The sequence below is a fragment of the Artibeus jamaicensis genome, unplaced genomic scaffold (genome assembly GCF_021234435.1).
Source record: "Artibeus jamaicensis isolate MK-2021 breed Jamaican fruit bat unplaced genomic scaffold, CSHL_Jam_final scaffold_286, whole genome shotgun sequence".
NCBI classification, from domain to species: Eukaryota; Metazoa; Chordata; class Mammalia; order Chiroptera; family Phyllostomidae; genus Artibeus; species Artibeus jamaicensis.
In genome coordinates this window covers 1,219,862-1,238,979 of record NW_026522034.1, presented here as the reverse complement: position 1 = coordinate 1,238,979, position 19,118 = coordinate 1,219,862, and the positions used below count along the sequence as shown (strand labels likewise).

Sequence of the window (19,118 nt, the reverse complement as noted above, 5' to 3'; positions counted from 1 at the left end):
CTTCCATGGCTGAGGGGCTGGGAGAACTGGTTTGTCTCCAGGTCTGCCCCCCAAGGGAGGCACCCCCTGTGACTGAAGAGTGAGATCACGCACCTTTCCAGGGATTTAAAACGACCTCTCGGGGTTTCCCAGCACTGCAGACAGGGTCGGGCTGCTCTGTCAAACCATTGTCTACCTCGACTCCGGCACTCTGTGTCTTTGTCTCTCGAGGGTGACGCAGGGGAAGGCCATAGTCTGCTCCCCGTATCTGCACATGGCTGTTCCTCTGTGTGTGTCTGTCCTGGTCTCCTCCTCTGAGAGGGACACCAGTCGGATGGGCCGAGGACCCACCCTAATGGCCTCATTTTAACGTAACCCTGTCTCCAAACATGGTCACATTCTGAGTGCTGGCAGTGACGGCTTCACCACGTGGGTTTGCGGAGACTCCATTCAGCCCACAACAGGCACTTAAAAACACATTTTGCCGGCCCATCGGCACATGGCCTCCCGTGGGACACACACCAGAAATATTAGGGGCTGTGGGTGTCTGGGGTCCGGGTCATGAAGATCAATTTGTCGTTACACATTCTTGTTTCTTTGAGTTTCATGCTGTGTGCATGCGACTGATTCTGAAACACAACTGTTTGAGCACATTAAACAGACACATGAAGAGGTCCTGGCCGGGTTGCTCAGTTGGTTACAGTCATCCTGATACACCAAGGTTGCAGGTTCAACCCCTGGTCAGGGCACATGCAAGAGTCAACCAATGATGCATCAATAAGTGGAACAAATGTTCCACTTATTGGAACAAGTCTCTCTCTCTCTCCCCACCTCCCACCTTCCTTCTCTCTATAAATCAGTAAATTAAAAGATTTAAAAACGAGAAAAGAAACACGTTAAAGGATACAAGGATTCACTGCAATGGTGTTGTATTCCTGAGATGGTAAAATATGTCTGCTCTCACTTGTTGGAAAACGGGGTCGCCCTGTAGCAGGGCAAAAGGTGAGCCTCCCCACCGCTTTGCACCCATGCAGGACTCAAAGCGCCCCGTCATCTCGCTACAAAAGCTCATCGTGAGGGAAGTAGCGAACGAGGAAAAGGCCATGTTTCTGATCAGCGCCTCCCTGCAAGGGCCGGAGATGTACGAGATCCACACCAGCTCCAAAGAGGAGAGGAATGCCTGGATGGCCCAGATCCGCAGGGCCGTGGAGAGGTGAGCGGGCGCCCTCTGCTGGCCGTTTCCCCCTGGGAGCTTAGATGCTCCTGGGCTTGGATGTGACCTTGATCTGCCCAAGAGGACACCAGACACCACAGGCAGACAGGACTCTCCTTTGCTTTCCTCTCCCTCTTTCCACCTTGATGCTTTGTCCACCCTTTACTCAGAGAGGACAGAAGGCACGGTTTCTGCTCCTTACAACAATGGCTCAACCTGTCAGCTGCGAAAAAGGCCCCAATGTCTCTGGCCAGAGGACACAGGGCCAGGACAGTCTAAATTCTAGATTGATGGGACACTCTACCTGACACTCAGGTTTTCCCCACTCCGCCTGCCACCCCTGTCTGGGGTCAGACCTGTTGGAGCAGGTCATAGCATTCTGTCCTTCCTCCTTGGGCCAGGGGACCCCTCAGGACCCCAGCCCTGGGGCTTTGCATGAGGCCTGCTTCCCGGTCCACCCAGCAGACGGCCCACCATTTCCTGCTACTCCATTAACATAAATCTGTCACAGAGGGAGATACTTCTGAGCAGCCAGTTGTGTCGATAACCCTCTCAGTGCCCATTTCAGAGGCCAGTCAGCCTGTGAGGCATTATCACCCACCTGTCCCTGCAACCCCGCAGCTGTCCAGATGAGGAGGAAGGGCCCTTCGGTGAGGCCGAAGAGGAGAAGAAGGTGGCCGAGGCCCGCGCCACGAGGCTGAGGGACTTCCAAGGTGAGAGGGAGTCGGTCCGGACCTCTGCCCACAGCTGTGTCCCCTACGTGATGGGGACATTGGCCTGTCAAGCATTCCTTGGGCAGCAGGCCCCAGGCCCACAGTGATGTTCTGTTCCATCCCACTGGGCTCAGGCATGGAGCAAATCCCCACACGAGTGGCCGGGAGTCCTGCTGTGGGTGCCTCGTGTCCTGTGCTCTGTGGCACTGCAGCAGCTGTTTGCCATGTGGCGTGTTGGCGGTCTTTCGGAGCTGTGTGGGAAAGGGAGGTGACAGCAGTCGGGGTCCCTGCATCCCTTCCAAGCACAACTGCTCTGCCGCACACAATGCCCCTCCCTCAGTCCTCATTGAGGGAAGGGCTCACTGTGAGTGTCCCAGGCCATAGACAAAAGGGCCGCATGAGGACCCTCTAGCCACATAGGACCCCACAGCCTCCTACAGCCAGGCAGACCCACACCAGCCCTGGCTTTGCAGTTGGAGACCCGGGCTTTCCCCCCCCCCATGTGTTAATGTTTCAGCTACTTAGTTCAGGTGTAATTCTCATCTCATGCAGTTCATGGAACGTGTCCCATGAGATGGCTTTTGTGACCATTGGCACAGTCAAGTTTAGGCTGTTGCCCCACTCTGGCAAGAAACCCCTCCCTGACGGCGGGTACGCCTGCTTCCTTCCCAGCCGCAGGCAGCTTCTTGCTTATTTCACTTAGTGTGTAATCGGGGTCCTGCCCTGACCGCAGGGTCCTTCCACGCTGCGGCAGGTGTCAGAACTCACTTTCTTGTCACAGCCGGCTGCCTGCCCGTCGTGTGCGTGCAGTGCATGGTGCCCGTTCGCCCCCCGCCTGGCTCGGCAGGCCGAGGCGAGGCTGCAGCGCCCAGAACAGCCCCGTCCTCTCCCTCCTCCCTGAGTGCGTTGTTCTCAGTCAGGTACCGTTTAGCCCTGACACACGTGGCTAAGTCGGTTGGGCATCAGGCCGCAAAGTGAAAGGTCAGCAGTTCGACTCCCAGTCAGGGCGCGTGTGAGAGGCAAGCAACGGTGTCTCTCTCTCATGTTGATGCCTCTCTCTGTCTTCCTCCCTCTTTTCCTCTCTCTTTTCAAGTAAGTAAGTAAAGTCTTTATAAATTAGGTAACATCTAAGCAATAAGCACAAAAAGGTAGTATATACTTTATTTCTCTTTGTGGGGAACTGCACATTTAAAGGTATTAACAATATTCAAGAGAAAGGGGAGGAGATCTCACTGGTCCCTGGAAGCGTAACCCCGATGTCGTGCTCACGCTGCGCAGGCGCCGAGAGGCACACGGGAGGGTCTCTTCCACGTACTCCCATCAAGTTCTTAGGGAGTTAGGGACACAAAGGCAGTTTCTCGATCAAGATTGTCTTTGCCACCTTGGATCAAAGGCTGAACTCACCTTAACTTTGGGCCATCAGAGACATGCCCATCCAAACCAGGCGCCAGGCAGGGCCGTGCCCTCTCCATGGTGATCTTCACCTTGGAAGTCTCAGCCGGGTAAAATGGGAAGGGACGGAAGCAAGATACAACTGGGAGGGAGGCAACAAAATTTTATTTATTTATTCAGTTAGTTATTTTGCACGACATGATTGCCTGCCTGCAAACTGCAGTCGAATCACCCAGGAAAGATAATCAAGTCAGCCATTGGTCTGAACGTGATGTAGATACGCTAACCGGTGTGGAAGTCTAATTAAGTTGCAGTCACAGCAGCAAAAAAAGTATAAAACAAGGAGACTTGAAAGGAATTTGACCTCAGTGCCTGTGGGCGGACTTTCAAGATTCGGAAACTAAGTCTCCCCAGGCCCTCAGGCTGTCCCGCCACGGCCTCCCCACTCTCCACGGTGGTTGATGTTTGTAACTGTGGGATGCAGTCAGGCCCAGGCCCTCACCGCCTCCGAAAGGCGGGATGATGGGAGTGGCCTGCCTGGGCCAACGTGGTCAGCAGGGTCCCTGACGCCTGCTCCCGGGGAACAAGCCAGAGACGCTGAGCACCCCCTGCGTGTGGCCTTGCAGAGCGGCTGAGCCTGAAAGACCAGCAGATTGCACAGAGCCTCCAGGAGAAGCAGCACATCTACCTGGAGATGGCCGAGATGAGTGGGCTGGAAGACGGGGCCCCGTCGCGCCGCCTCTTCCGGGGAGGGGACCCGTCGGAGAACCTGCAGGGGGAGCTGATCCTCAAGTCAGCTGTGACCGAGAGTGAGTAGTTGTGCCCTAGGGTCCTCACCAAGCACTGTCTGCCTCTCGAACACTGTCCTGCCTGGGTGGCCTCCTTGAAGGACTCTGGCGTGGGCACAGGGCCCACTGCGGTCACGTGTCCCCCCCATCTAGAGCTTCTGTCTGGCTGGGCAGCTGTGCATCCACAGCAGTGTGAACTCCCACCGGTGCCCGTCAGACCACAGGGTAGTCAGACACAGCCCAGTGCGAGCCCCTGGGTGCAGACTCGGACCACTTCTCGCACCGTTGGCAGCCCCCGCTGTCGAGTGTGAGGCAGCGTGCTGGGCCCTGTAGTCTGGAGTCGATAGAGATGAGCTCCCCACATTCATGGGGTCACTCTTTTTTCTGAGTAGTGGGTCACATTTGGTGGGTCACAGCCGAGGGTTCCTGGACGGTGCTGGCCGGGAGGTAGGTGGCCCGCTCCTCTGCACCCCGCCCAGGCCTGCTTCACAGAGCAGTTGGGGCCCACGCCAGAGCAGCCTGGCCTCCAGGACTCATTTGCTCTGGAAGGACAGCCTGCACCCCTCTCTCTACAGCAAACAAGATAGACACAGCCCCTGACCTTCAGAGTGAAGAGAACAGGACAGAGGGTCCCACGTGGGCTGGGTGTACACTCAGTCACTTCCCCAGTCATAGCAGCTTTCTCCTTCCTCCCACCTCTCCAGTGGCCTTGTCCTGGACCCCTGTTCTGTGCCTTGGCCTAGAGTGCTCTTCCCACTGCCCCACCTGGCCCCCCTGGCCCCCCCTGGCATGGCCAGCCCTGCCCCCGAGGCTGCCAACACTCTGTACAACTCATCACACAAGTTGTGGCCACTCTGAGTTTCCTCGGGCACAGGGTCTGGGACGCTGGTCCACACGCTGCCCCATGGGGAGCCTGTCCTTGAGACACAGGCTGCCTCCCCTGTTCGGAGCGCCTGTGCAGGGAGTGGGTCTGGAGGCCCGCGGTCCTCTGTCCTCCACAGTCCCAGCACCCACCGTGCAGCTCCGCAGTGACTGGGTTGCTCCTGTCTCCTTCCCCAGTTGAGGACATCCAGAGCTTGCTCTGTGGGCAGCTGAGCAGCCCCGACAGCCAGGCAGACAACGGGAGTACCTCCAGGGGCCCGAACCAGAAGGCAGACACCTCCGGAGGCTGTGGCAGTGCTGGTGGTCCCAGCAAGAGTGAGTGGGGCCTCCTCCCCCAGGGCTGGGGCTGCTGGGGCCTCAGGAAGGTCAGCAGCAGCAGGAGGCCGGTGTCTTCCCGTGTTTCCTCTGCATGGCGTCCTTGGCAAAGCCTGGCATCTGCTGTCTGGCATCTTTCCTGCTGCTTCCGGTCAGTGTCCACAAACACTTGCAAGTGTCGGTCATGTTCTGATAGCACCCAGACTTGCTCCTGCTGACCGCTGTGCCAAGATGCCAGCCTTTCAACCCAGGACCCAGGGCAGCACCACATCTCCTCCCTGGGCTGGGGCGGGGTTCTGGACCCCAGTGGAGCCCTGAGCATCCTCATGTGCCTGGCTTGGGATTTCTAGGTGACAGTTTTAAGAAGAAGGTGTGCAGTGATGACTTAAGCCCCCAAGACTGGCACGACCCTGCGAGCAGTCTGGTTGCGAAGCTTGGCGACACCCCAGGGGCCTCTGAGGAAGCACAGCAGGTGGTACGTTGCTTCCTCAGGACAGTCCTAGGCTCCATGCAGAGTCGGCCCAGGGGCTTTAACTGCTCAAGAGGGTGAGCAGCCCGAGTTCCGGTTACCTAGTCCTCAGTCCCCCAGGGAATAGCAGCGAGCTATTCACTCTGTGGTGGGTGGTGACGTCCCCGCTCAGGTGAACAGGCAGCCAGGCGACCCCTGCCTATTTCTTTGTGGCAGGCAGCCTGGGAGGGGGCCAGCTTCTCTCCTGCAGGGGCCAGGGGCTTTCTGCGTCCTCCCCCAACAAATACTGCCTCCCTACTGCTCTGAAGGTCTGCCCTTGCCAAGTGTCCGAGTGAGAGCAGGGCCGGCCCACAGCAGCTACCCCCCCACCTCCTCGTTTTCTGAACCACTGGGCAGGGCTGCCTCACACCAAGGCAGTGTCTCGTCTGTAAGGAATGGGTTTGGCTCGTCTCCTTAGCAGCTCTGTGCTTTGACATTGTGTTTCTACAGGCGGAGGCACCGGGCACTGAGTCTGGGCCCCGTGTGCCCACTGCCCTGGAGTTGGAGGTAGGCTCGGGGATTGTGAATCTCCCCAGGGACTGGTGTGAACACCAGCAGGGCTTTGTGTAGGGAGCCAGTGTCACTTTCCCTCTCACCCTCTCTTTGCAGCTTGTCCAGCGAATCCAGACGCTGTCCCAGCTGCTCCTCAGCCTCCAGGTACAGGGCTTGGTGGCCAGTGATAGGCTGCACTGCCCTTCTCCGGATTGAGGTGGGGATCTGGGAAAGGACACAGCCCCTCACAGGTCCCCTTCCCCCAGGTGGTCATCGCCCAGCAGGACAGCTACGTGGAGATGCAGAGGGCCACCCTCCAGGAGCGGGAGAAGCAGTTCCGGCTGCAGTCCACTCGAGGGAACCTGCTGCTGGAGCAGGAGCGGCAGCGCAACTTCGAGAAGCAGCGGGAGGAGCTGGCGGGTGTGCAGAAGCTGCAGAGCCAGCTGCGGCTGGAACAGCAGCGCTGGGAGCGCCAGCGGCAGCACCAGCAGCAGGAGCTGGACCTGGCCTCCTCCCGGCTGCAGCAGCGGGAGAGTGAGGCCTCACGGCTGCAGGAGCAGCTGGCTCAGGAGCGCGCCGAACTGGAGCAGCAGCGCCGGGCCTACCAACATGACCTGGAACGGCTGCGCGAGGCCCAGCGTGCCGTGGAGCGTGAACGGGAGCGGCTGGAGCAGCGGGAGCAGCTGCGGAGGCTCAAGAAGCAGAACACAGCTCCTGGGATGCTGCTGCCTGAGCTGCCCGCAGAGGTGAGCAGGGCAGGGTGCAGCCTGCAGGTGCCTTGTGGGTGCATGTGTTTGAGTGTGCCAGTGGAAGAGGGAATGTGTTAGTGTAACCAGCAAGTACACGCTGTAGGGGAGTGCGGGGGGGGGGGGGGGCAGCAGGGCAGAAATAGGCAGTAAATGGCATCCCCGAGGGTCCCAGCACAGGGCTCTGCTCCCAAATCAGACCCTCCCAGCTGAGAGGCTGAGACTGTGGGCTGGGGCGGGGGTGGGGGGACAAGGCCCTGCCAGCCCAAGCCCTGTGCAGAGGGTGGTATTGAGAAGAGCACCTCCCTGTCGGCCCCAGGGAGGGCTTCCAGGAGGAACACGTGTCTTCTGTCGTTCTCTCAGGTCCAGCCCCTAGGCCACCCCACCAGCTCCAACGGGGAGGGGCTGGAAGGGCCTGAGCGCCCTGAGGTGGCTCGCAAGGACAGTGCCCCAGCTGAGAGCCGCCTGGCCAAGAGTGACGTGCCCATCCAGCTGCTCAGCGCCACCAACCAAATCCAGAGGCAGGCAGCAGTGCAGCAGCAGATCCCCACCAAGCTGGCCGCCTCCTCCAAGGGCGGCAAGGACAAGGGCGGCAAGAGCCGGGGCTCCCAGCGCAGTGAGAGCTCAGGTGACCTCTCGGCTCTGGGCGGGGTGGGTGGGGCCAGTGATCTGATCTCTGGGAGGTGGGCAACCTCTGGTGCCTCCCCTGCACTTCAGCCTGGCCTGGGAGGTTTGTGACACCAGAACAGCTCCTTGCGGGTGAACAGCAATGCACCCCAGGGCCATCCTCCTGCAGAGATGCTGGGAGGAAACAAGAGGGCACGGCTGGCAACATGGCTGAGCCCCTGCACCCCACCAGAAGGTTTCTCATCTCAAGAAGCACAATTGATGTGACAAAGCCCAGGTCCTTTCTCCTCTCAGTCCTCAGTGAAACGGGCGAGGGAGTCTCCTGTCTGCTCAGAAAGATGGGGCCTGGGCGGCCCTTGTGGAGGGGTCACCAGAGGCCAGACGTCAGAGTGCCTTGCTCATTCTGGGACGACACTGTGACTGACACTGCCACCTCCTGCCAGCCCCACCTGGTGCCAGTCTGGGTGCCAGGGGCCCTACCCAGTGTCCTTGCACTGAGGGGGTGCTGGGCCCTTAGAGCATTCTGCGCAAGTGGCGTTTCCCCGAGAAGCTCTGGGCACCTTTGGGTGCTGGGAGTGTGCAGGCACTGGGCAGGGGCTCTCCCTGCAATACTCCTGCGCGGCAGGGCCTGTGTGCAGCACAACCGGGTCAGGAGGCTGGCTCTCCAGGAGCTCCCTGGGGTCAGTCGGGGGCTGTCCCGTGTCTACGTCACCACATTGGGGCTTACAACCTCCGTGGGGTTCATCTCCCGGACAGGCACTGTGGGAAGTGCTCAGGAGTGGGGTGAGCTGTGGGTGGGGGGCTGCTGTGAGCCTGGAGCCAGCAGTCTCACGCAAGCCAGGCTGAGCCCTCTTCCCTCTGCCAGCCTCGTTCGACCTGAAGCAGCAGCTGCTCTTCAGCAAGCTTGTGGGCAAGGACGAGAGCGCCTCGAGGGGCCACCGCTCACTGAGCCCCGTCCAGCTTGGAAGCCACAGCTCCGCAGCCCACACAGGTGAGCCCAGCCACCCAGGTAGTGGGGCGACCCACAGTGCCAGAGCTGCTGACGCCCCACACCCCTGTCTTCCAGACCTTTCCCGCCAGGCCCCAAGCCCAGCACCAGCCGACACATCCCCTGAGCACTTCTTCTCGCCCACGCCACTGCCCCTCACACCTGTCAGCAAGGAAGACATCAACAAGGAAGATGTCATCTTCTTCTAGTGGGGTATGGCTCGAGGCGCAGAGCCCTCCCCATCCTGCCCCCACCCCGCTGTGCTCTCTGGGGGGTCACCAGCTGTCCCTCCTGACTGCCCATCACACCACCACAACACCAGGCCTGGCCAGGCTTGGGGTCAGGGGCCATCTGTCGTCTCCAGGCTCTTTGCAGATCTGTGGTGCCTGGGTGGCTGTCCCAACCTCTGCTTATGCATAAAGGAATGCACTTTGATGGAAGGTTGGACCAGAGCTGACCCAAAGAACTGGCTCAGACCCTAGCACCCGCTTTGGGAGGGAGAGAGCAACGCCAGGGGAGCAGCACACAGACAGGTGGTTCACTTGGAGCCTGACAGGCCCTGAGGAGGGGCAGGGCAGGGTCAGCTGTGCCCCAGCAGAACCAGAGCGGAGACTGCACTGGTCCGTGGGGAACCTCAGGGCCGTGGTGTGGGCAAGACGAGGGCCACACACAGCCCAGCACAGACAGAGGGCCACAGGGCAGAGTGGCTGGAAAGGGTGGCCAGTGGCACTCAAGGTGAGTTCTTTTAGAGTCAGACACTCGTCTTGAGAGGGTCTGGCTATAACTCATCTTAATTTGGTAGAGGTTTTTAAAATCTGTCAAACTTGGTGCTTGCCTGAGATGCCTTGCCAGAGCCAGCGTGGCACTCCAGGTGCTCAGCCTGTGGGGGCACGGGCGCGCACACCTGGAAGCCCCGCCCCAGGCACGGGGTCTCAGTCCTCTGGACATGGGCTGGTGTTCCCAGGGCCTCTAGGAGGAAGCCCCCGGGGCTGTGCCCCGTGCCCACGCTCAGAAGCCACCATGACACAGAGCAGCGGGCAGTGCCACAGCAGTGGGGGAGACGCTGGAGCGATCACACCTGTTCTGGAGACCTCACGTGGACCGGTGGCTGCCTCCCAGGCACTGCACATCCAGCCGCACAGTCGTAGGTGTCAACACCGTGCCAGTGTCTGCGGCTGGAGACTGGGTCTGGCCCGTGTTCCACTTCAGGCCAAACGCAAGCTCGGGTGCTGTGCTGGAGCAGGAAAGGGGACATCATAGCCTTTTCTGCACCCCACCCCCTCAACTGGGCCCGGGACCTCCCGGGAGCGGCACTACCACCGCGTCACTGTGACACGGCCAGTCGAGGAGGAACTGAAAGCCGCGGTTGGCAGCAGTCCTGAGCACAGCCCCAACGGCCCCTTGGAGAACCTCCCCCTGCGGACTTTGCCTTGGGGCCAGCGGCGTTGGGCAGTGTCGGCAAGGAGCGAGGAGTAGAGTCTCCCCCGCCCCGACACTGCCAGCACCTTCCTGTGCCATGTCTGTGGTCAGTGTTGTGTGTGTGCTGAGACCAATCAGCACTTTAGAAAATCCAACGTCCCTTCCTGCCCTTGTGTGAAAAGAACGTCCCTGGGCTTCACAGACACCAGGGCTCCAGCTCCTGGGAGAGGAAGTCCAAAGGTTTCCTCATGGGCATGTTGCAGGAAGGGATGTGTCCTGCCTCGGCCAAGGGCTGCCCAGTTGTGCCATGCAGTGGGACGGGCCGGGGGCACCTGTGACAGTCGTGGCCAAGCGGGTGCTGCACCCTGTGGGGTCTGCACAGCCCCACAGCTGCTTGCTCTCAGCCCAGCGACTGTGATGGTGACTGGCATTTCCTCATGCGGGATGTCTCAGAGCCGCCTTGGAACTCAAGACCCAATTCTAGCAATAAAAGTGTCTTACGATGAGCTGACAAGAGTGGCGCTGCCTTAGGGTCTGTTATAGGATCTGGCTGAGCATCAGTGCCGTGTAGGCAGACGGGGCCCCTACTACCATCTGCTGCGGCAGGAACTTGGATGCCTGGACACCAGGTCCAGAGCCTTGAGGGAGCCCAAGAGCTGGGATGTGGTGTCACCCCACGGCTGCCTATCAGCACTCATGCCCTGAAGCTGGGATGGAGAATGCAGGCAGTGGGAACACCTTCCAGGTAAGCAGCGGGCCTTGGCACCAGCTGTGCCGAGGGAGGGGTCTGCAGGAAAAGCCTGGGCCTATCAGCCTGCTCTGCTGCCTGCTGAGGGGTCTCCAGATGACCATCTCGCCTACCCCTTCAAAGCTAGAGGCAGCAGCCCCAAGCAAGGTCAGCTTTGGGGAATGTCACTGAGCTGTGCCACCCTGGTGGGGCCCCTCCCACCTAGGCCTGTCCTGATGGCCCTGAGATGTCAGTCTCTGCTCCCCAAGCTAAGTTTGCTACACGGGCTCCTTCTAGAACCAGCCATCCCACCTCAACCCCTGGGACCTGGCCGTGCCCAGCCCACAGGGCTGCTGCACAAACAGATATCTCCCCAAGTCCCCAGACAGGCGGGTGCTGCTCGGACCCCCACCCTAATCTCTCCGGTGTGCTGTGTGCTGGACACACCACTGTGCCCAGTTTCCACAGCTTAGAGAGGAAGGCCAGCCTAGCCGGGCCCAGTCCCCTAGTCCAAAGGGAGCTTGACCCAAGGGCAGGGTAGGCTTACTCCTGTACCCACGTGCCTGGGAGGCCCTCCACCCCCACTGCTCCCAGCCACTCACCCACCCTGTTGGAGAGCAGTCTGGCTGGCTGCAGGCAGAGGTCTCGAGTCAGGTCTTCTGGGTGCTTGGGGGACAAGAGGTTGTGCCCAACTCCCTTCCCCCAGGGACCGGGGAGTAGAGGGCCCAAAGACACCTCAACAGGCGGATGTGGGCTGCCGCCCTCTACAGACGCCAAATGCAGGCAGCAGCTCACATGACAAAACCAGGGCGCCCACCCTGCCACCACCCTGAGGTGGAGACTGGCCCACACTGCTCGCCCGGCTGGGAACCCATGGAACGTTCCAGCTGGCCCTGAGCGGACAAGGCCCTCCTCCAAGCTGTAGCTGAGTGTCTGCTGCTTCAGCCACAGCAGGCCTCTCAGGACACCCAGGAGGGAAAGGGCGTGGTGTGGGCTGGCCCTGGCAGGCTGTGGCCCCAGCACAGGTGGGTGTGCAAGTGACAACAGGAGTAGCCAGTCCTTGTGGGAGAGGGCTGCTCAGGAGCAGCAGGCTGTGCTGGCTGAGTCTGAGAGGACCCACCAGCTGGAGGTAGCTCGGGACATGTGGGTGCCCACCAGCCACCATACCCAGAGGTGGCCCCTGCACGCCCTCCCTCAAATAAGGCACAGGTGCCCCCCAGCAGGGAGAGGAGGCATGGAAGTGAGCAGACCTGTGGATGGACAGGGCCAGAAGCTGGTGAGTCTAGGAGGAAGGACCCGCCAGCCCCAGCACCACACTGTCAAGTAATTCTCAATTTGGTCCTGGCCCCTGCTTGTCTTTATTTGAATGCAGAATGCAGGGATGGAAGCAAGGGTCTGCTGAGGCCCACTGTGGCCTTGTCCCCTGCATGGGAGCCCCTGGGTCCTCTGCTCTGGCCCTGAGACACACCTCCACAAGAGGCCAGGCCTGGGTGGAAAGGACCAGGCCCCTAGCACCTGAGGAACCTCACCTTCGGTCCATATCCTGCCCCACTGTGGGCATGTACCCCCTGGGCTGCTCCCTATTTTCTGGGTGGCATCTCCCCACACCTGGCCTTGGTTTGCTCAGTTACAGACTCAGCCCCTAGCCCCAGCCTGGGTGATTGCTCTGTGGGAAAGGCCCCTCCATCAAGGTTCCAGCTGTGTCCACACGTCCCCAGGCCATGTCAGGAGTTGGCGGTGTCAGCGCAGCCACTGGCCCAGATGGCCTGGTACATGCTGAGGAGGGAGGAGATGGTGCCCAGAAGGCCCACCAGCCACGGGGGGAAGCGGCCTGCCCACAGGACACCTGGGGGCAGCCAGTGCACGGCGTTGGCCAGGTCAGCCAGGTTGCTCAGGACAGTCAGCAGCTCGGACTGCATCTGGGCCCGCATGGCCCTCCGCTGGCTCCGGGGCAGCTGGCTGTGGGGTCAAAAAGGAGTCCTTCAGGGACAGTGCCCATGTCTCTGCAACGGGCAGAGAAGAAGTGACCACAGACCCTGCCTGTGAGCCAGGAGGAGGCCCTAGAGGGAGCCCAGCCCTGCATGGAGTCTCGAGTCCACACCTCAGTCCTCCCAACTGCCCAAAACCAGGAGGTGGGGTGGGGGCGGGTTTTGGGCAGGTTCCAAGCACAGCTCTTTCCCTGCTGGGACAGTGAACAGCGGCCGTGGTCCTCCACTGGGCGCATGGCTAGGCAGGCTCGGCCCTCAGTCCTGGCTCTGCCATCTCCTGCCAACAGGGCCTCGAGCGAGCCTCATTTTCCCACGTGTAAGAGTCCTGCTGTCCACTGGAGGCTACGGGGAGGCTGGTGACAACCACATCCCAGCCTGGGCCCCGCACAGGTGTGGTGCTGACAACTGCTAGAGACTCAGTACCCCCTCCCGGGGCTGGGAACCCCCGGGACCTGGGGGAGGGAAAGTCGGCTTTTCTCCTGGATGAAGTACCTGGTGAAGGCTGGAGAGGGGCTCCTCAGCCGCTGTCTCAGCTTCAGGACCATCCACAGGGACCTGTAACACCCGACAAGAGTGGGAGCATGCCCCGCCAGTGCAGCCAGTGGAGCAGGGGCGGGCGCAGGGGTTCAGTCCCCGGCATGCCCAGGGGAGGCTCTGCACCCGCCTCCTGCCATGGCAGCCACAGGTGACCGCTCTGAGCTCTGCAGTAAGTGGCCCCAGACAACCTGTCTGGGGTGAGTCTGACACACTCTGGACTCCAAGGGCTCCCGCGCCCTACAGCTTACCCACCCAGGCCGCTGTGACTGGCCCCTGCACCCTGCAGCCTGGGCCGGGGGCAGGAGGGAGAGTGGACATGCTGAGTCCTGCCAGTTGGAGGGCGGAGTCCAACAAGACCTCAGGACTGGGAGGTCCAGGGCCTGGTCACATCTCCCTGGCAAACATAAGCCCATCCAGGTGCCATGTCCCCAGAGATTATGGGACCCAGGGCAGCACCTACAGTGAGGTAAGTGGGTCTGCATCAGAGCCACCTCGGGCACTGAGACAAAACCCAGGTCTGGGTCCTGGGTCCCCAGACCAGTGACATTAGGACCTCTGGGCCCCGGTCTCCAGGCACCTGCATTTTGATGACCTTCCAGGGAACTTGGTGGCACCAGGGACCTAGACGACGTGCAGCCGTGAGGAGCACACAGGCTCCACACACTCACACCCCCACCGACAGCACAGAGAGCCACACGCTCTGAAGAGGAGCAGTAGTAGGGCGGGCACAGCCAGTTCCAGGCAGTGACACCACCCCGTGTGATCCGGCAGTGGCCAGTATGCGTCACGCTATGTTTGTCCAAACCCAAGGGATGTGCAACAGAGCGGCCCCGAATGCAGCCCACGGACTTGCGGTGATGCTGACACGACCGTGTGGGTTCGCAGATCGCAACAAAGCCCTGCTCTCAGGCCACAATGATAGCGCATGCGTGGGGCGGGGGTGCTCTCTCCTCCAGCTCAGCCTTGCTGTGAGCCTACAACGGCTCTGAAATAAAAGTCTGTTTTCTAAAATGGACGGGATCAAGGCTGCCCCTGCAACAGGAATGGTGGCTGTCCTGGCACCAGAGGTCACAAGGACCCCTGGGAGCTGCAGCCTCGGGACATCCAGCCCAGGCTCCAGTCAGAGTCCCCAAGGACATCGGAAGGTCACCAGACACTGACTGTGACCTCCCGGGGAGATCAAACCAAGAAGCCCTGTCCATGAAACAAGGAGACCAGAGCAAGTAGCACAGTGTCCTCACAGGGTGAGGTCACAGGCTGGAAGGGTCGTCGAGTATAAACGGCATCTCTGGCTCGTAGGCAACATGAATTTCTACTTTGGGTGTGTTCACTCCCCACTGTCTGTGATGAGCATGCCCATATCATCGAGACGGCTGTAACAGGGAAAGCAAGGACTCCTGAATGTCACTGTCTAGCCCAGGGACAAGAGGCAGCAGGAGTGGGCACTGCCCACCTCCACCCCACCCCAGGGTCAGGGGTCACCCGCCTCCCTTCAGAGATCCAAGGGAACTTCGCTGCATGAAATTCTGCCACAGGGCAGAAGGCCCTCCACCCCTGTGCTTTCTGGGGCAGGGGACTCTGAACTGATCCACTTGGCAAACTTGCAGACAGGAAAACGTTTGGGCGGAAACCATCAGTTTAAAGTTCCAGACACCTTACAGTTTTGGGAAGCATACAGCCAGCCAGGAAGCTCCTGGCAGCTTTATCTGGGGTGTTTGCTGATGACATGCAAGCAGGACTCAGAGGCCCGGGTGACGGTGGGCACACCAGCTGCTTCTGTGCAGCCACCAAGGCACTGCTTCTTCCTGGCGGGCACAGTCACGCCCCCAGGGTGCCCACATCCTACTCCCCAGGCCCTGTGAGTGTGTTCCCTTGTGCGGCAAAAAGGACTCTGCAGGTGAAACTGAGTTAAGGGTCTTAAGACAGGAGATGACCTTGGTGGGCCCAGTGTCGTCACGAGGGTCCTCATGGGAGAGAGGCAGGAGGGTCAGGGTCAGAGGAGGAGATGCAACAGAAGCACAGGTTGCAGTGATGTGCTTTCAAGACAGAGGACAGCGCCCCGAGCTCAGGGACATGGGAAGGAGCCCCAGAAGCTGGAAAAGGCAGCACACACTCTCCCCTGGAGCCTCCGAAAAGGACACAGCCCTGCACGCACCTCAACTGCCGCCAGTGCAGTTCATTTGGACTTCGACCTCCAGACTGTGAGGTAATCAGTCTGTGTCATTTAAAGCCAAGTGTGTGGTGACGTGATAGGGTCACCTGCAGGGAGGTGGTCACACAGGAGGAAAAGCAGGGACGCACCCAACTGTAGCCTGTCCACCCCTGGGACCAGAGACCACAGTGCACCCTTCCGCCTGCAGGGGGCCGCCACAGGGCTCACCTGGCAATCCCCAGCAGCAGGGAGAGGCCCCAGAAGGCCGTGCTCAGCACCCACCACCGGGCAGAGTCCACAGGGAGGATCTTGGTGTCAGCGGCCCAGGCGATGTGCTCACAGGGGTAGTACAGCTGGTCAGCCAGGTTGCCCAGGACAGACAAACAGCGAACCAAGATGTCTTCCTCCTACAGGACCAGGAAAGACAGGATGATGCACCTGGGGGCAGACCCACCCACTGCCCACATTTGGGACCCAGGCTACAACAAAAAAACTTAAAAAAAAATTTCCTCTATTTGTTTCAGTTCCCAGATAATTCATGCATACCACGACTTGGGACACCCTGCCTAAGAGCCTTGCTGACCTGCCACAGGCTTCCAGGCCCCGCCCAGGGGTCTCCAGGCCAGGCCCTCTGGTGCAGGACCCAGACGGAAGCAGGGCAGGACACCCACAGAGCAGCCCGATGGGGCAGAGCTGAGTGGGGCAGAAACACCGGCTACATGAATCACCTCACCCAAACCAGAAGCAGGTGGTCGCCACCCTGGCAAACAGGCAAACTGAGGTGCTGAGGGCGATGCCACCTGCCCCATTGAACAGCAGAACCCCCACCCTCCAACCCTAAGTTCTGAACCACACCCCCTGCACCCAGCTAGGCAGGCCCAAAGGAGGCTGCAGAATCCTGGTCCCTGGGGCTGCATTCCCCACCCACCCCCTCATGGCCACGCCCCTCCGGGCCTTCAATCAGGCGCAGCCCCAGAGCTGTGCAGGGAGAAGATGCTCACCAGGGCAGGGAGACCAAGACACAGAAACACAGGACCAACAAAAGGGGCTCTTGTTTTGGTCAAGGGGTATACAAAGAGCAGGCCCCCGATCCCTTGCCTGGGACTCAGGGGAGTCTTCGAAGAGGAGACATTTGGGGTGGGGGCCCTGCAAGGATGCACGAGAAGTATGCCCTGACCAAGTGAGAGGATAGGAGGTGGGTGTCAAACCAGGAGGAAGATCCAGGGAAACACTCGGATTTGGGATGATCAGGCCATGGGCGCGGTGGGGCAACGGGCGCCTGAGCAGCCAGTGGCTCAGAGAGGGCACCCCTGGGATGCCCCACAAGGGACAAATCTGCCCCCCTAAAAGGAGCATGGATCTACTGGCACTCCTGTGGAGTGAGGCAGTACTGCTTCACCAGCAAATATTACGAACAGCTTACATGTGCGTCAGCGGGGGTGGTGGGATGGGGGGCGGGTGGCGAACTGATCAGCCCCGCCATCGAGAAGGAGGGACTGTTCCGGACTGACTCGGACTGTCTCCGAGTTATACTGTTGAGTGAAAAAAGCAAGTGGCCAGAGAGTGCCCGTGGCACAACTATTTACATTTTTTTTTTAAGTGTATTTGCCGTGAAGGTACAGGACTGTTTGGGAAGGAAACTGATGACAGTGGCTGCCTCTGAGGAGGAAAACTGGGGGCTGGGGCATCAGGAAAAAGAGAACTTTTTAATAATAGTCTTAAAGAATATGTGAACGTATTAGCTTTTTTTTTAATTAAGTTAAAATAAGAACATCTTATTGCAAAAAAGAAAGTAAAATTGAAAGAATACACCCTGGCTGCTGTGGATCATTGGACTGAGCGCTATCCTGCGGACCAAAAGGTCGCTGGTTTGATTCCCAGTCAGGGTACATGCCTGGGTTGTGGGCTGGGTCCCCATTAGGGGGTGTTTGAGAGGCGACCAGGCAACCAGTGTTTCTCTCCCTTTCTTTCTCCCATCCCCCTCTCTAAAAATAAATAAAATATTTTTTTAAAAAGAAACAAGAAACTGCCCATGCCATGGCCAGCGGACAAGCCCCTACAGCCCAGTGCCCCGTTACCTCGGCCCCCAGGCCATACTGCCTGGTGCACAGGAACATGGCCAGGTCATCGAAGAGCCGAAGGATGGTCCTACAGTGGCTGAGCTGGGAGGACAGTACCAGCAGGCGTGTCCCCACTTCTGACCTGGCCGGACAGTGTCCCACAAGGACCCCACCAACCAGCTGGCAGCTGTACCCCAGGGTCCGGATCTGTGGGAAAGCAGAGACTGTCAGCATGGCTGGGCTCCCAGACTAGCCCTGACCACCTACCTGGGCATGGGCCCAGGGGGTGAGCAGGTGGAAGAGTCTAAATCAACAACATTTTAATGAAAGCTTTTTAAGTTTAAAAAGAAACATGTAGGACGAACGGAAAAATAGGACGTCATTGTCCAAAGGCACTGTGGACACTCTAATGACGTGCTGGCACCTGTCACCGAGGGGCACAGCCTCTGGAGGCAGATGTGATGTGATGGAGATGTGAAAAGGAAACCCCATTTCCCACCTCCTGAGTCCTCCTTTTCTGGGCTGGCAAGAGGACCAGACAGAAATGTATGTTTGCATCTACTGGGCTGGGGAGCTGGCACATGATCTAGCTTCAGCCCAGTGGACAAAGGATCATTTGCTTAAGTCGTTTTAATGAGAAGGAACCTTAGTGGGTAACTTCTGTATTGCAAACTGGGTCAGCTTCACTGCCCTTCTATCTTAATTTCCTCTCCTTTTCAGAAATTGCTTTTTCCTGGTTTTTCTTTTCTTTTTTCTTCATACTATTTTTACTCGTAATTCCTGTTCCACCCCTTTAGAACAGCAAAACATTGCGATTTAAACGTGTACCTTGGCGACTTGGCGGGGGTGGGGCATTAAAACCAGAACGCCTAGGTTGGAACCTAACTGTCCAGCCAGCAGTACATACCCTGATACAAACTAAATGCCTGTGTTAGGGACTGGTTAGGAGGAGCTGAGAGTCCATCTTGCAGGGAACCACCTAAATGCCCAGCCAGAGGGAATATGGTCAGAAAATGAACATCCGATCATACGGGAAAGCCCTGCAAAACCCTAAGTCCCAGTGAGACTGTTCAGGATAACCCAGGGACCAACTGCAGTGGCCTAATCAGACACTGAGTGCCCACTTGGGGATCCGGTCGGCATGTAAATGTCCAGCCAGACTGAGTTGTTGGAAACATAAATGCCCAACTACAGGGGATTTGGTTGCAATCTAAACATCCAGCCAGAAGGTGTGGCCCGCAACATCCTAAATCTTCACGAGACTGTTTGGGCAACCCCGTGCCCTGTTTCAGAAGTCTGGTCGGATCCCGGAAGTCCAAACGTGAGGGCTGGTTGATGCCACTGTGAATGCTGGCCGGCACAACCTGAATGTCCACCGCTAGGGGACCGGGTTGGAGCCAGCTTGGCCGGGGCCTCTGCCATGGGGGAGCCTAAGCGACCCCAACCCCTCTCTGGCCTTGGTTTCCCAGTGTCTGGGCTTTGGCCCGATTCAGGGACCTCGGGCGGCGCTCAGCCCCAGCCTCACCAGGCGGTCCCGGCCTCTGTACGACTCCAGCGCAGCGGCCAGACCCGTCAGCCCCGCCATGGCAACT

General features: G+C 59.3%; 2 protein-coding genes across 7 annotated transcripts in view; one reads left to right on the top strand and one right to left on the bottom strand.

Annotated features, from left to right (window-relative positions):
* ARHGEF18 (Rho/Rac guanine nucleotide exchange factor 18) overlaps positions 1-10,568 on the top strand; it is a 72,876-nt gene extending 62,308 nt beyond the window's left edge. For all 6 annotated transcript variants that reach the window (XM_037139993.2, XM_037139992.2, XM_037139994.2 and 3 more), the window contains 11 exons: positions 1,014-1,192; positions 1,814-1,905; positions 3,924-4,106; positions 5,145-5,282; positions 5,633-5,757; positions 6,241-6,297; positions 6,400-6,447; positions 6,549-7,028; positions 7,392-7,656; positions 8,521-8,646; positions 8,722-10,568. In XM_037139993.2, coding sequence (XP_036995888.2) covers positions 1,014-1,192; positions 1,814-1,905; positions 3,924-4,106; positions 5,145-5,282; positions 5,633-5,757; positions 6,241-6,297; positions 6,400-6,447; positions 6,549-7,028; positions 7,392-7,656; positions 8,521-8,646; positions 8,722-8,852 — 1,824 coding nt within the window. In that variant the 3' untranslated portion in view covers positions 8,853-10,568. The remainder of the gene's footprint in view (positions 1-1,013; positions 1,193-1,813; positions 1,906-3,923; positions 4,107-5,144; positions 5,283-5,632; positions 5,758-6,240; positions 6,298-6,399; positions 6,448-6,548; positions 7,029-7,391; positions 7,657-8,520; positions 8,647-8,721) is intronic.
* Positions 10,569-11,809: 1,241 nt separating this feature from the next.
* Positions 11,810-19,118, bottom strand: PEX11G (peroxisomal biogenesis factor 11 gamma). The gene is made up of 5 exons (XM_037139998.2): positions 19,052-19,118; positions 17,545-17,733; positions 15,695-15,873; positions 13,270-13,332; positions 11,810-12,748 (listed from the first exon to the last, which is right to left on the bottom strand). Exons 1-5 carry the CDS (start codon positions 19,109-19,111, stop codon positions 12,514-12,516), a joined length of 726 nt encoding a protein of 241 aa, XP_036995893.1. The 5' UTR covers positions 19,112-19,118; the 3' UTR covers positions 11,810-12,513.

Bases quoted from the DNA above. Each gene is read 5' to 3' on its own strand.
- PEX11G (XM_037139998.2), bottom strand. From the start codon at position 19,111: ATGGCGGGGCTGACGGGTCTGGCCGCTGCGCTGGAGTCGTACAGAGGC. The intron at 17,734-19,051 runs GTGAGGCTGGGG...GCTTTCCCACAG, and splicing joins ACAGAGGCCGGGACCGCCTG to ATCCGGACCCTGGGGTACAG. The intron at 12,749-13,269 runs GTACTTCATCCA...TTGACCCCACAG, and splicing joins CCCTCTCCAGCCTTCACCAG to CCAGCTGCCCCGGAGCCAGC.